Source organism: Fulmarus glacialis, unplaced genomic scaffold (assembly GCF_000690835.1).
Source record: "Fulmarus glacialis isolate BGI_N327 unplaced genomic scaffold, ASM69083v1 scaffold16921, whole genome shotgun sequence".
Classification (NCBI taxonomy): Eukaryota; Metazoa; Chordata; class Aves; order Procellariiformes; family Procellariidae; genus Fulmarus; species Fulmarus glacialis.
The window spans coordinates 13,188-27,019 of record NW_009193596.1 but is presented as its reverse complement, the minus strand read 5'-3'; the positions used below and the strand labels follow the sequence as shown (position 1 = coordinate 27,019).

Sequence of the window (13,832 nt, the reverse complement as noted above, 5' to 3'; positions counted from 1 at the left end):
GGGGGGAGTGAGCGAGCGGCTGTGTGGGGCTTAGTTGCCAGCTGGGGTTAAACCACAACAGTACCTTTGCCTGTATTCCTGAAATGTTGTTGAAATACCACCTTAATTCAGGGCCTGATGAGGAACTGAAGGGATGACATTACCTCCTTACCTACATATGAGGGTCAGTTTAAAAAAAACAAAAATCCTAAATTCTAATCGCAATTTCCTATTCAAAAAATATGGTATAAAAAAGGAAATATAATCATGGGAAAAGTGATGGCCTCCAATACCTTCTTACATAAAAGTGAGAGAAGATAACGGTTCATGCCTCAGTTTTTGAAAAGATTCACAAATTCTTGTCATTGAAAAGTTTTATCAACTATTCTGTGTTACAATCTTAACATCATGTTGAAATATATACATTAACTAGAAATGTGAAAAGAAAAGGGTGTTTTTGAGCTGACTGAAGTATAACTGAAGAAAAATTCATATACAACTAAGAAGTACTTTTCTCCCCTTTCCCACCACCACCCCGCCCATCCCTTCTGAATTGGTCTATATGAAGCACCGGTGACAAAAGAAAAGTATTTTCTGTGCTGTTTGTTTAGGAGCTTTTTAAAAAAACATTTTAGAAATTGGGTTGCAAATCAAAGTGTGTGTTTAAGTTAACATTTTTCTCTGCCCTCATAACTCTAATCTATCTACAAATGCATTGTATTCCAAAATTACATTTTCTTTTTTCCCCAAGATATATGCTGTTGAAACCTCAGATGCCAAGTTTCTGCCCTAAATGAATTTTTACAGCCAGATTATAACCCCCTAAAGAGTACAATACTAATTTTACAGTTGTAAAATAGGATGTTATAATGGAAATACTGACTCAACTTCTACTCTAGCATAGTAAATATGTTGGCATAATGAAATTAAATTGATACAAGAGCTCACACATTAAAGTTTCATTGAAAAGCAGCATGTAAAACTAATTGCTTTAGTTAGGAACAAAACCATATTCATCCATTGACTATTTCAGAACTTTGATCTGATGTACATCACCATAGGCTTTGGTATTAAGACTAGTCTTGTTCCTATTAAATACACGTCAATAGTCTAAAGGAGGAAATATGAAGCAAAAATCCACACAGCAAGAAGAAATAGTAATATTTGTTAGCATTGAATAGGAAGGGATTTTATTTGAGGCTATTAGGCTAAAATGAGCACAGCAGAGTAATCAGGTGAGTAACAATACTCTGTTGATGAAATCCTTGCTGTGTGCCTCGCAAAACTTAGATAGTTAAACAGCTACAAAATACAGGAATGCATGATTCAGAGGTATGAAAAAGGCAGATATCACAGGACTGAGGGAGCAAACACAAGCTAAAAGATTAAAAAAGATTAAAGTAAATAAGGGAACGTCACCTTATAGAAATACCTTACCTACTTTATTTCTAAGTTTGCAGCACTGCAGCTTCAAAATCAATTGCACTAGGTATTGTTTTGCATATACCAAATACCACTCTGAATTCTGACCCACTCACAATACCCATCTTGATTAAATCAAGTAATACAAGAACAACATCCAGTGATATACCAGAAACATCAACCGGCTCCCTGACTTCTTTGCAACTGAAGTATAGTAAATTGCAAAACGATTTGAATGCTGTCCTGTACGCTTAAGTGTAATGAACACAATAGAAGCCCTTCTACTACTTGGCATCTTATTCAGTCAACTGCATTCATGCAAGTTGAATATAAAGTAGAATCTTTCCAAGTTGCTGAAATCCATGCAGCACAAGTGTAAACAGATTAGGCACTCATGCTTTTATTTTACTGTGAAGTATGAAATCTGTATAAAAGCTAAAAAAAAACCCCTAGTGATCTTTCGATATTTTGCATTCTTTTCCAAATGACCATATTTTGTTCTTTGTGCATATAGCAATAAGAACCGATTCACACAACAGAAATTGCACTTTCTGCTCCCAATCACCTCTATGGACATTGCAGCACTGAGAAGATTCAGGTTACATCCTTCACAAATGTTTTGAAACATTGGAATTAAAATCGTAATCCAAAGCTGAAGAAAGGACTTCCTGGTCACTACTATTACAAACATTTAAAGGCGATGTTTGGATTCTTTTTCTTCTTAAAATTTTGAAGTCGTTTTCGTACAGTTATCATTGCAGGCTCACACCATCACTCTTGATGCAGTTGAAGTACATAACTGAGACACAACCACATCTGAAGGCCACTGAAACACTTCTAATAACTTAGGATATGAAATGAAATTACACACCCAACTGCAAACACAACAAACAGAATATATTCACTTCAGTGTCATGTCTCTCAAATAATAGATCCTCAGTGCTACCTAGCCATCGCTCTTGGATCTTAGTTTAATACCTCCTCAAGGTGTCATTTTCAGCCATCAAGCAGTTCCAACCAAATTACTGGCCACGCTAAACCTCCTAATCAAATGGTGGCCCAAACTAAACATCTCCACTTGTGAGATCTCAGAGATAAAACTAGAAGAGTCTTTAAAAAAAACAACTGATGAAAATTAAGTTGGAGAGTTGAGCTCACCTAAATTTGCAAAGTCTGTTCTGTGCAATGAAAAAAGGGACTACAGCAGCTTTAACCAAGTCAGTAAGAATACAAGGGTTGAAGGGATTTTCTGGTTGCTATTCCTAGTTTCTGGCTAGTTCAAGTCAGCCACATCATGTCATCTTATTCACTATCTCTTGAAAATGCAACTGCATCTGAAAATGAATTGGCTTTCCCCTCACTGGTCCTGTTGGGATGCTATTCCAGAACCTCACGCTTTTGATGGTACCAGACATTCCTGTAGGCTCCTGTCTTCATTCCTGAAAGATGGGTTTCCAGCCTTGTTTTTCTGTTCCACTGTTTCATGGTCTCAGTTTATCCCCCGCCCCTCTTCTGTTGCCTCACTCCTGCAGTACACACACCGGCAACACAGCACGCTGCAAAGGCCGCTGAATCCCTTTCTCAGTGTGTTTAGTCTCACATTCATCCCCTGGATCATCCTGGCAGTAGTTCTCAAGGATGACAAGATACAGGACATAAACTTGCATAAAAATAGGGAGAATTGGTCATCAGTAGTGGAGGTATAGACAAAATGTTGGGGTTCATCCGAGCTTTCCCTCCCCACCCCCCAAAATACAAAGGTAACTAAATTAGGAAAACATAGTCCAGCAAGAAGAGTTAAAACCTTCCAGGAAGATGGTTATTTGATAATTTTTTTCATTCGATCATTATAACGAACAGACAATTTTAGATCTGAACTCAGTAGTAAGTGCATACATGGACACAAGCAATAAAACTCATAGGAGATCTAGCAGCTTTGTATCCTAGCCTGATAATTAATCCATCGTCAGTTGTTTAAATTCTACAATACAGCAATACCCACTTTCTTTGGGAGGCTGCAGTATGCCAGCCCTTCTCTGCTTACTGATCAGATGAATGGGAAATGGTGGGAGGTCTGCTGGCCACCATCACACTGCTGGCAAAGTCAACAGCCAGCTCTGCCTATTGGCCTTGATCTCACCAGTGTTGAACTCGAGCACATGTAGGTCTTTATCTATAGTAGAGGAGTTTCTCTTATCTAGACCTTGCTCAATCGACCACTTCTGTACAAAAAATGTCAGAAAAAGCAGCCAGTTGAAGCAGCACCCTCTATAACTCAGTGTGATATTGAAGGAAGTTCTGGAGAAAGTTATCAACATACGCAGATAGTTCGACTACAATTTCTGAACTGTTCGTGGAAATTCTGCAGCTATTTATTTTCCACTCAGTATTAGTACCATGTAACACCTCATAATATATAGTAACTATACTGAAAAGAAACAGCATTATCTAGGTACAGCAAGGGAAAAAAAGAATGCTTAAGCATATACAAGGTTGCCAAATATCTTAGGAGGGAAGTTTTAAAACATCTTCCTATGAGGATAATTCTAGCCATATGACAGAGGAAAATCAGAGCGAAGTTAGTTTCAGCTCCTACAGACCCATTTCAACAGGAGCACAATTTGTGCTAATTATTGAAATTTAAACGAAAGCTAAATTCCTTAATTATAATTATTTTTTCTAGATCCTGACATAGAAAATTATCTATATTTTGAAACATTTTACTTTTGTTTCATCAAATGGAAAACTGTTGAAAACTTCTGGATTCTTCTAGATGTATTTTTTTTCCTAGCTCCTTGATATCTTTTGATAGAGGTTTAAAGATTTGGGAATTAAGAAAATAAGTCCCAGGAGTGTTCTCTAGATGTAAGAATATCTACATCTGTACTTTGCAAGTAAGAATTTTAAAAGGTTTCTCCACATCTACCCCACAGATCTTCATTAAATGAGAACAAAGTGTAGTTGGAACTGCTCATGGAGTTAAAGCTCTGTGATGAGAAGGCAGTTGCAAGATGCAAAGATTGCATGCAAAAAGGATTTGAAAATACTAATCCTTACATCTTCCAACCCCTGCTCCAAAAATTCTTAAAATAACCAACTCCCCCCCAAAAAACCCAAACAATTCATCCCAAAAATTAAAAAAAAAAAAAAAAAGAGAAAAGAAAAAAGGCTATAACATGCCTATAGTTGGTATTCTTGACTTGTAAACCACAAAAAGAATAAAAATGAAGTGTTGCCTTCTGTCTAACATTGAAGACAGTGTACAGTCCTCAACAGCTTTTTTAATTTAGAAGGGGAGGGGAAAAGGCTTCTGAATAACACAAGATCCCTTTTATGCAGCAGTTTTTCAATATTTATGTTCAACTATTTATAAATTAAATCAGATCTGTTCTAATTTAGCAAAAGTTCTATGCACGTGTAATTTCAAGTGGTATTGCCTGCAACGTTTCAGCAAAGCTTTCGCATAATTTTGACTTTCAATTTACATTAAGCACGTACTGATAGGCTTTGCTAAATAGGAACATGGTTTTATGTATGCTTAGAAGTAAGCAAACTTATCAATGTTTTGTTGAATTCGGTCCTTGGTGAGAAAGCATATACCGATGAATTAAAGGAACAAGAAATTCTTAACTAAAGCTAGTACTTGCAGACAATTGCTCGATCCAATTCAAACCAATTCAAAGGAACAGGCACAGTGTAATATCCATGCATGGCTATATTGAATAATTGCTTGTGGCAAACAGTGTTCATGATCAAAGAGACTGTTAGCACAATCCACATAATGGTTTTCCTGAAGGATGATTGTTCAGATGTGAAGGTTGGAAATTCTGTATCATTCAGCAGATATCAAAAGGAGAGCTCCCCTTAGTCTGCCTGAGGCATGACTGAATTTAATGCTTAAGGAGGGGGTGGAGGGAGGGGGGAACCCACAAAAAAACCCACTCACACCACAAACAAATAAAAAATAACGACACAAAAAACCCCAGAGTGAGCCGATAACATTCCCTGAAGGTGGTCATCTTTGACAGATTTAGTGAGAACATTTAGCATCTTATTTTTTATTTTTTTAGCTTTTTTTTTTTTTAATTCTTGTTTTTATTCTCTAGGATCTATACCAGGTCTCTAAGACTGTTAGTCTGGACATGAAGGACAACCTAAGCAGACTAATTTTGAATACTTGCACTGGGGAGCTGAAAGATGCATCATGTTACTTGTATTTTACTTGCAAATACTAAACTTGTCTTTTGAAAGACATACAGATATACAGCCATTGGCAGAATTATTTATACAACATGCGCTGCATTCAAAGCCAGCAATAATACAGACAAATCTTTACTCTATGCCACAAGGTAACCTCAGGTTTCTTCAAGAAGCCCATAAACTGGAATGGCAAATAGCTACAGCCCAGAGTTCTCAAGGAAATTCAAATAAAGCCCAGGAGGCCAATTTACATATGGAAATGGAAAAGCAATATAGATTTATAAATAACAACAATGACAATGAAGAACATTTAATTAAAAGTTATGCACCCTATGGGTATGTCTATAGTCAGCAAAGCACAGTAATATAAAAGTACCCGATTCCAGATGCAGTTTAGTTGTGGTAACACAAACCTTTTATATGGTTTACTTTATGCTATGCTACATACTCTATTGCTGCTACCCAAAGAACTTGTTTAGCAGTGTAGAATATGCTGAGATAACAAAAAAGGTGCAATGTTGTAGAGTAAGGGGGTGTGAAAACATTATCAAGTAATTTTCTTTTAGAAGTATTTTCTACTACGTAAGTTAAGTGCACTCTCAGAGAAATGAGATCAGCTACGTTGCCAGACAGATCATGTATCTATGACGGTGTTTGAGACAGGAGCTATGAATTATCCTCTTCTGTGTGTCCAGTTCAAAACAGACTGAGACAAGTTTTCAGTGACCAGAATTTGTGGTGCTTAAGCGATTCCAAAAATTCTGGCTAAAACATAACCGAAACTTTCAAGACCTAACACTTTGAGAAGGTTTTTGCATGAGTTTGACACCTTCATTAGGAAGCATCCTGATACTCCCAGTTACTGCCCTAACTTTACAGGGCTTTTTCCTAGCAGAAAGCATGAAGAATATTACAGTATCAAAACACCAGACATGGATGGACCTGAATCCATTTCAGTTTTGTTTTCTAAATCCTTTTAGCAGTTAGCAGAAGTATAGCATCTGCGTTTAGAGCAGAACAAGGACACTAAATTCTATTTTTAATATTAAAGAAATTACTTTATGGGTTCACTGAATGTAGTCTCACACTTCAAGTGGCATGCTGCAACATTATAGAAGTTATAACAGAGAAAGAATATTATCATAATTAAACTTATTGATTAAATAAGTTTATTGTAATTAGAAAGACAAAGTAACTGGCATGCCTATTAACTGAGCAATAATTCCCTGAAAGAAGAATATTTCAATATCCTGACAGATTGTTTTGCTCCTATCAAAGGTTTTACTGTATTTTTCAGTAGGCCAATCTGGTCTGTCACATACTCAATTTTTAATGCCAACGCCAATGACAGCACTAGTTTTTAAATACAGCAACATCTGCCACTGTTAGTTACCGAGTCATCTGACTGCTGTACTGGAAAATAAAAACACCATCATGACATGAAAGCATTGAAGAAGCTACTTGCCAGAAAGCCACTTCCTTGTGCTACGCAGCAAGTTTTCTGATCCTAAGAGAGGCTGTATTTAACCACGGCAGACAGCAAGAGGAAAGAATTCTGCAGCAGATCTTAGTGGCAACCTAAACAAAACCTGTTGTATTCAAAAAAGGCTACATATGCATTTCAGCACCAGGAGACCTGCAATAGACTTGCTTATCAATAGATCTTTCCTTCTGAAATAGCAAGTGGTACTGTTTGTAGAGAGAAAATTATATAAGCGCACACACACAGAGGTTTATTAAAAATATTTCTTAAAAAAATATGTTTTATTAGTGAAATGGAGGTGTTAGTCCTATTGTTCTTGTACATAAGACTTACTAGTAGTCTCATTTTTAATGAAAAAAGAAACAATGCCTTTTGATTTAAAACAGCAAAGAGAAGACTCTAGAAGATCAGCACATTTTGAAAATGCAAGCATGGAATCATTAGTGATGCCCATGCATTTTAAAGATCTGTAGTGATCTTAATGATCACTATGATCACAATGAATGTAGTGAAACTTAAGGATGACAGTTTGTTTTATTAAGCTACCTACAATTAAAGCAGATAAAAACAAGTCATTGCCTGAATGCTAACGATAAGGAAAAACAGCTTCCAAAAAGTACCTTTCTTTGAACTGTAATAGGAAAAGGAAAGGGAAACAATTACAGACAGGAAATCCCAGAACACAGCAGCCAACCTAATATTTGCATATCATGCCAGAAAAGAAAGAGGGAATTGTTACCAGCAGAAGCAACAAAATTGAAACATTTACTAAAATATAATCCCAGAATAGAGCTGCCAAACTAGTAAGTACATATAATAAATGAAAACAGAGAGACAACCGTCACTAGCAACAGCAAGAAAGCAGAACTTTATTAGCAGAACTAAAGATACATCTACACCAAAGTGTGGCAGCACCTTAGAGAAACCTGAGAAATCTCTGAGCAAGATGGCATGTCGACATAGCACGACGAATGCCACATAAGGATACTAAGTGGGTTCCAAAGCAACATAATCACTTTAAAACAGTCCTGTGCCTGGATTTCTCAAGTGTCTCAGATGCTCCTTGTTCTGGAGTTAGTCCATTCTGAATAAACAGGGAATTACTGTCCCAGGCCGAACTGCAAGCCATAGATATCTGTTTAAAAACAAACAAACAAACACCAAAACACACAAAAAAACCAAAACAAAAAGAAAACCCCACCAAACACACACACAAACCCCCTCCCAAAAACACTAGCCCTGATTTAGCAAGACTCTTACCACCTTAGAAGGTTGAGCCCTACCATGAGAAAGTTTGCAAGAAGTAATCACTACAACAGAAGGGAAGGCAGGATAAAGAAATAAGAATAGACGTTTCTACATCTTGTATACATAATTAGATCACTTCGGATCACACAAGACTATAAACACCAAATAAAACTACTGATCATCTATAGTATTTTCTTAGTTTCATAGAATTACAAAACCAGAAAGTGTATTGAAGCAATAAGAGGCCATTTCAAAGTGCTGTTCTTACTCTATGCTTGCTTGAACTTTACTCCACATTTGAAGGTGTTAACTACTTTTAGTACATGTGAAATTGCTATACTTACTACTCCCCACCACAGGGCATCTGCATAGCTGCCAAACTCTGTTTCTCCAGAATCATTTACAGCATCTTTTTCAGCCAGGTACACAAAATAAGAGGAAAAAATCAGGCCCAGAAATCCAATGTAGAGTGTAGTTATCAGTTCCTACAAAGAGAATCAAAATAACAGCATTATGATATTATTTGAACACTTAAATTACCTACCACTGACGTTTTTTAAAAGATAATTGGAACAGAAGAATAATTTCAGCAATTAATAAACATTGATACCGACTGTTGGCTGCGCAAATTAACAAAAATCCACTGAACTCAATGGTCAAAGAATTTACAGCATAGCTGATGACTTGGTCTAGCATGCACATTTCAAACACATTTCAAAACAACCTCCTCACTTGCAAGCGTGACTCATTAACCTTTTGGTCACCAAAACGTAGTTGGGTAATTTTTTCAGACAGTGCCACATTCAAAACAATTTTGGAATTTAGATACATAGTTTTAGAAATATTCAGACTACTTTTCAGAAGACTCATTTTCTGTGGTTAAGTCCTACTACAAGTCAAAAGTTTTCCGAAGTGGAGGTGAATATTTTTAATCTTTTAGGAACTTTTCGTCCCTTGAACAAGGCAGAACCATACTTTGTTAAAATAAATGACTGCCTGCCTCCACACTAAATATATTTGACATCATCAGCATGTCTGCATACATGCTGTTCTGCATAGAAGGACTTTTGCATGAATTATTATGCCATTCCTCAGAGTACTCAAACTTACTTGTCTGTGTATGAACACTACTGATCCCAGCAGCCTCCATGTACCACCCTGACGGTCAACATGCAGCATTCGTAAAATCTGCAGAAAACGGATGCCCCTGGAACACAATTTTTAAATGAATGAAAAGACTAAAGATACAAGCGAAGAAATAGAGGCAGAGAGGGGAAGTCTGTCTCTTCCACAGGACCGTTTAAATTGAGAGACATAGTATTTTGTATTAGACTTCGCAGCCTGTCTCTTTCCACTCCATTCACCCATCTTTCATCTTGTTTGTTATGAAGACAGCATGGGGAGATTGCACAAGAGAAGGAAAGACCTTTGTACACATGGCTAGTAAGGATAACTCAAGGATTCAGGAGTTTTGGACACAAACTGTGAATGCTCTAGAAATCATCCATCAACACATATTTGAGTTGCTTGCCAGGATGGGAAACAGCATACAGAACATAGCTAACTAAAGATCTGAATTCCTCACCTTTGAGGAATTTCATAGGCAATTTGAACTATGCAGCCCAATAATATTTTAAAATATTCTTTTTATGAGAGTCACTGCAATCCTAGAGCATCACTGCAGCTAGCGCACAGAGCACAGTACACTGCCGTGTACCCTCTCATTCAAGAAAACCAAGTGGTGTGACCTTCCTGAGCTCAAGGTGGATTCAGTCCATCAGGAATTCACAACCACTAATCCCAGGCATTTTTTGAAAAAGCAGCTTGAAGACGTCAGAGACATGAAGCATCAAAGAGTTGCTATAAAACTGAGCCAAGAAACTAAAACAGGATTTGGGTAGAACCCACCTAGTTGGGGAAAAGGGGAGGGGGAATGTGCACCTCTATCCCCACCAGACATAAATGCATTATAACCAGACAACACCTACAAAATTTTGTTTCCCCTACACTTAACGGGATCACTGTATCACACCCATACAAGATTGGTAATCTGTTCTGTTACATGACTCTCAGCAGTGACTTGTTTCCTCCTGCAAGAATTGAAACAGGAGGTAAAAAAAAGAAAAAAACCCCAATTTACTCAGACAGCACTATTTTCTTTTATTGCATATAATTACCTGATAGCTGAGGTTGCAAAGACTTGACCTTTAGAGCCCACACAAAGAACTATCATGGAAGCAACAACTACAATTAAATCTGGAAAATAAAAGTCAATTGAAAAAGTGAGTTAGCAGCATCTTGCAATACTTCTGCAAGACTGTTACTAGAATCAATGCCAATATTACTTTAACAATTTCAACAGTCATGCCAAATCAAGATTTTTGTTTATATATCAAGAGATTTCTATTGTAACATATAAAATATATATAAAATATAATTGTGTGATATATTTATAATAATATATTTTTTATAAAATATAATTGTGTGATATAGTTTTACTGGGATGGGTCCAAGATGGCCACATTCTAGATGAATGATGAGAGTGATATGAGTTACTGTAAAGAAGCCTCAGCAGCCTGGAATCCTTATCAGCTATAACCCATGAGGAATTTCAGTAGTTTCTACCTATTATCTCTTCTGTGTATCTTATTTTCTCTGCTGTTTTAGACAGTATTTTATTCATTAACAGAGGTTTTGGGGTTTATTTCATATATAAGACAATTGCCTTACTATTATTTCATCTGTCCAGGTCCAAAAGGGAAAGAAAAATTGGAATTAGTGTATGAGTCTAACTTAGTTTAAGTCAGTCATTACCCTAGGATTGTACTTTAAATCTCTGCGCCTCAGACCTCGTTAATTGTGGAAAGGAACTCTATATTTTGGAGAATGAAATAGGTTTTGATACATATCTGGGAAAGTGGAACTTTGTTTTGCTTTCCAAGCTGAAATAAATTGGATGATGTTTCAGAACCCCTAGTGTTCTGGGTCTCAAGAGAAATGGATTGTGGACAGAGTGCAAAGATACAGTCAAAGCCATTTCATAGTTGCAGTCACACACCTGAGAAACAACTGTTATTTTTATATATATGCACAGAGAAGTTAAACTAAACTATTTTATGATTGTAAAAATACCCAGGTACAAAATTTTGTAATTTATATACAGCAAAACTGTAGATGGTTTATGAAAAACTATATCCTCTACTCAACAACAAATAATGTTTCTGACTAGTGGAAAAAACTGTGTCACAGAACAAGAATTACTATGCTTCTATAACAATACTCCTCTTCCAAAATCTAGGTTGTTTAATCCATTTATATTTTAAGTGCTTCAGGGCGAAGGTCTTTACATAGTTCTCTCTATATTAGCTAACAAAATAAAGATTGATTTTGGATTATTATGTTTCTTTCAGTGAAATTATTAAATGCATGACAAGCATTCTAAAAAAAAAAAAATGGTTTGTGACATATATGAAATATATGGATGTAATTTCTAAAACACTGAAGTGATGTTAGGAAGCCAGCTGCAGTGAATATCAAGGGAAGTCAGGTGCCCAGTTCCAAATGCATCACTGAAAACCATATTTTAATCCAACAGATATGCAAGGTAACTACAGTGCATCTATCATGTTATACCATCAGTACATAGCTCAATTAGAGTGCAAAATAAACTCATAATAAATTATTCAAACGGCTGCTGGGAAAAAAAAAGGCCATTCAGTATTTTTTTAAAAATCTAGTTGTAGCTATTGTACACTATCTGGGATTCTGAGGTCACAGGAGACAGGACTATGGCCAAGACTTATTTCTGGCAAAGCTTCAGATCACTTGTGAAAAGAAAACACACTGCTCTTCTGGAAAAACAAAACAAGCTACATTTTTCTCAAATGACAGTGCCACAGATTCCTGAAAGGAAATTCAGATCTACGTTAACGCTAATGACAAGAGCTCTTGCTCTAACTTGGCTTCAGAAATTCCACTTCTCAAAACTTTCAAGGACAAGTTTTACTCATTGTTTACGTCAACTTAGCAAGCTGCGCGTACTCACCAATGATTGAAATGGGCTTCCTAGCAAAACGAAGCCTTCCCCATATTCCAACATATTTACTGCGGCATCCTGCTGACCATAACCGAACCACATATTCTGTTCCAAAGAATACCACCAATACAATTTCCTAAAAGAAACAGACACAGAACTAGGTTAATTCTCTACTGTATCTTTTTTCTATTTTCATCTTTTTTCAGAATGTATTAGGAAACGCTAAAATAAAATGTAAAATTTGGAAGGTGAAAAAAATGCCAACTATACCAAAATGATCTAAAGTAACATAGAAAAACCTGTAAGAGTAAAGAAAAAGATTAAGAGCAAGTTTAAATACTTTAATTGCATGCAGTTTGGCTTGTCTTCACATACTAAAACTGAAAACCATTCTGTGCAATTCACTTAGTCTCATTTAAACAAAAGGTTTCCTGACTGAGCCAAAGAAAACAAGCAGAATCTGTATTCAGAAGATGAGTATTTTGCTAGCGTATTTCATTTCGGGAAGAGGTGTGCTTCACATTCCATTTACCGTACCAGCTTAACCTCCCACTTATTTATACTTTTGCAGTCTTCCTTTAATCTCACATGGACCGAAGAAAGATTTCTAGTACCCATTACCAATATGTCAGTCTCCAGGTGCACTGAAAACATAGTGAGATCTCAAGCACGCCTTTCCCATCCTCTTGTCAACAATTAGAGACTTCAGCAAAATCAGAGGTCTAGTCCTGAAGCACTGCTGGTATCAAGCTACATGTTAACCACAGGCCTACGCTAAGGTATGACTTTGGAAATGCCTACAAAGTGATAGATGTCAAAGACATCTCACATTTTTGTTGATTAGACAGAGGTACAATTCTGTTGTATTTGGAACTTAGTGAATGTGCAAATAAACCTTGCTTTTCTACAGACTGATTGAGCACGGCATAGTCAGCATAGTTTCCTTGAGTATATCAGGGAGTTGCAATACTTCCTTATTGGCCAACTCGATTAATAACTAGTCACATTCTCTGTCAGAGCCAACAGCAAAATCTACTAATTGGAATGGTAACACTGGCTTGTAATTGAAAACACACAACACATGGCATATGGAAAGAGTAAAGCAAAGAAACGAATCATAAGGTATCACAGTTACATGGGATAATGCAGATTAAGAGAATGAGCTGCTTATTTCATAGAGTGTTTTAATATAAAGAGCAACTGCAGAGAAGACAACATGCTGCTGAACATTTTATCCAGCCTCCTCACATTTCTGCAGGGTTCACTGCTGCTTTTCGTAACAGATTGGCAAACGGGACTCAAGATTACCCATGATTATTTTCTAAATTAACTGAAATAACCAGGATACAACCCTAGTCCAGTCAAGATGAATGGGAGTCATATTATTAGCTTCAAAAATGCATGGTGTTGTGGATTAACCCCAGCCAGCTACTAAGCCCCACACAACCGCTCACTCACTCCCCC

The 13,832-nt window shown here is 36.6% G+C and overlaps 1 protein-coding gene across 1 annotated transcript in view; it reads right to left on the bottom strand.

The window, feature by feature from the left end:
* The window catches only part of KCNQ1 (potassium voltage-gated channel, KQT-like subfamily, member 1), a gene marked incomplete at its 5' end in the record, with an annotated part of 28,285 nt that extends 15,760 nt beyond the window's left edge, over positions 1–12,525 (bottom strand). Inside the window, 4 exon segments of the mRNA XM_009587511.1 lie at positions 8,677–8,817; positions 9,443–9,539; positions 10,510–10,588; positions 12,378–12,525. Of these exon segments, the coding sequence (XP_009585806.1) occupies positions 8,677–8,817; positions 9,443–9,539; positions 10,510–10,588; positions 12,378–12,525 (465 nt within the window).
* Positions 12,526–13,832: the final 1,307 nt, after the last annotated feature.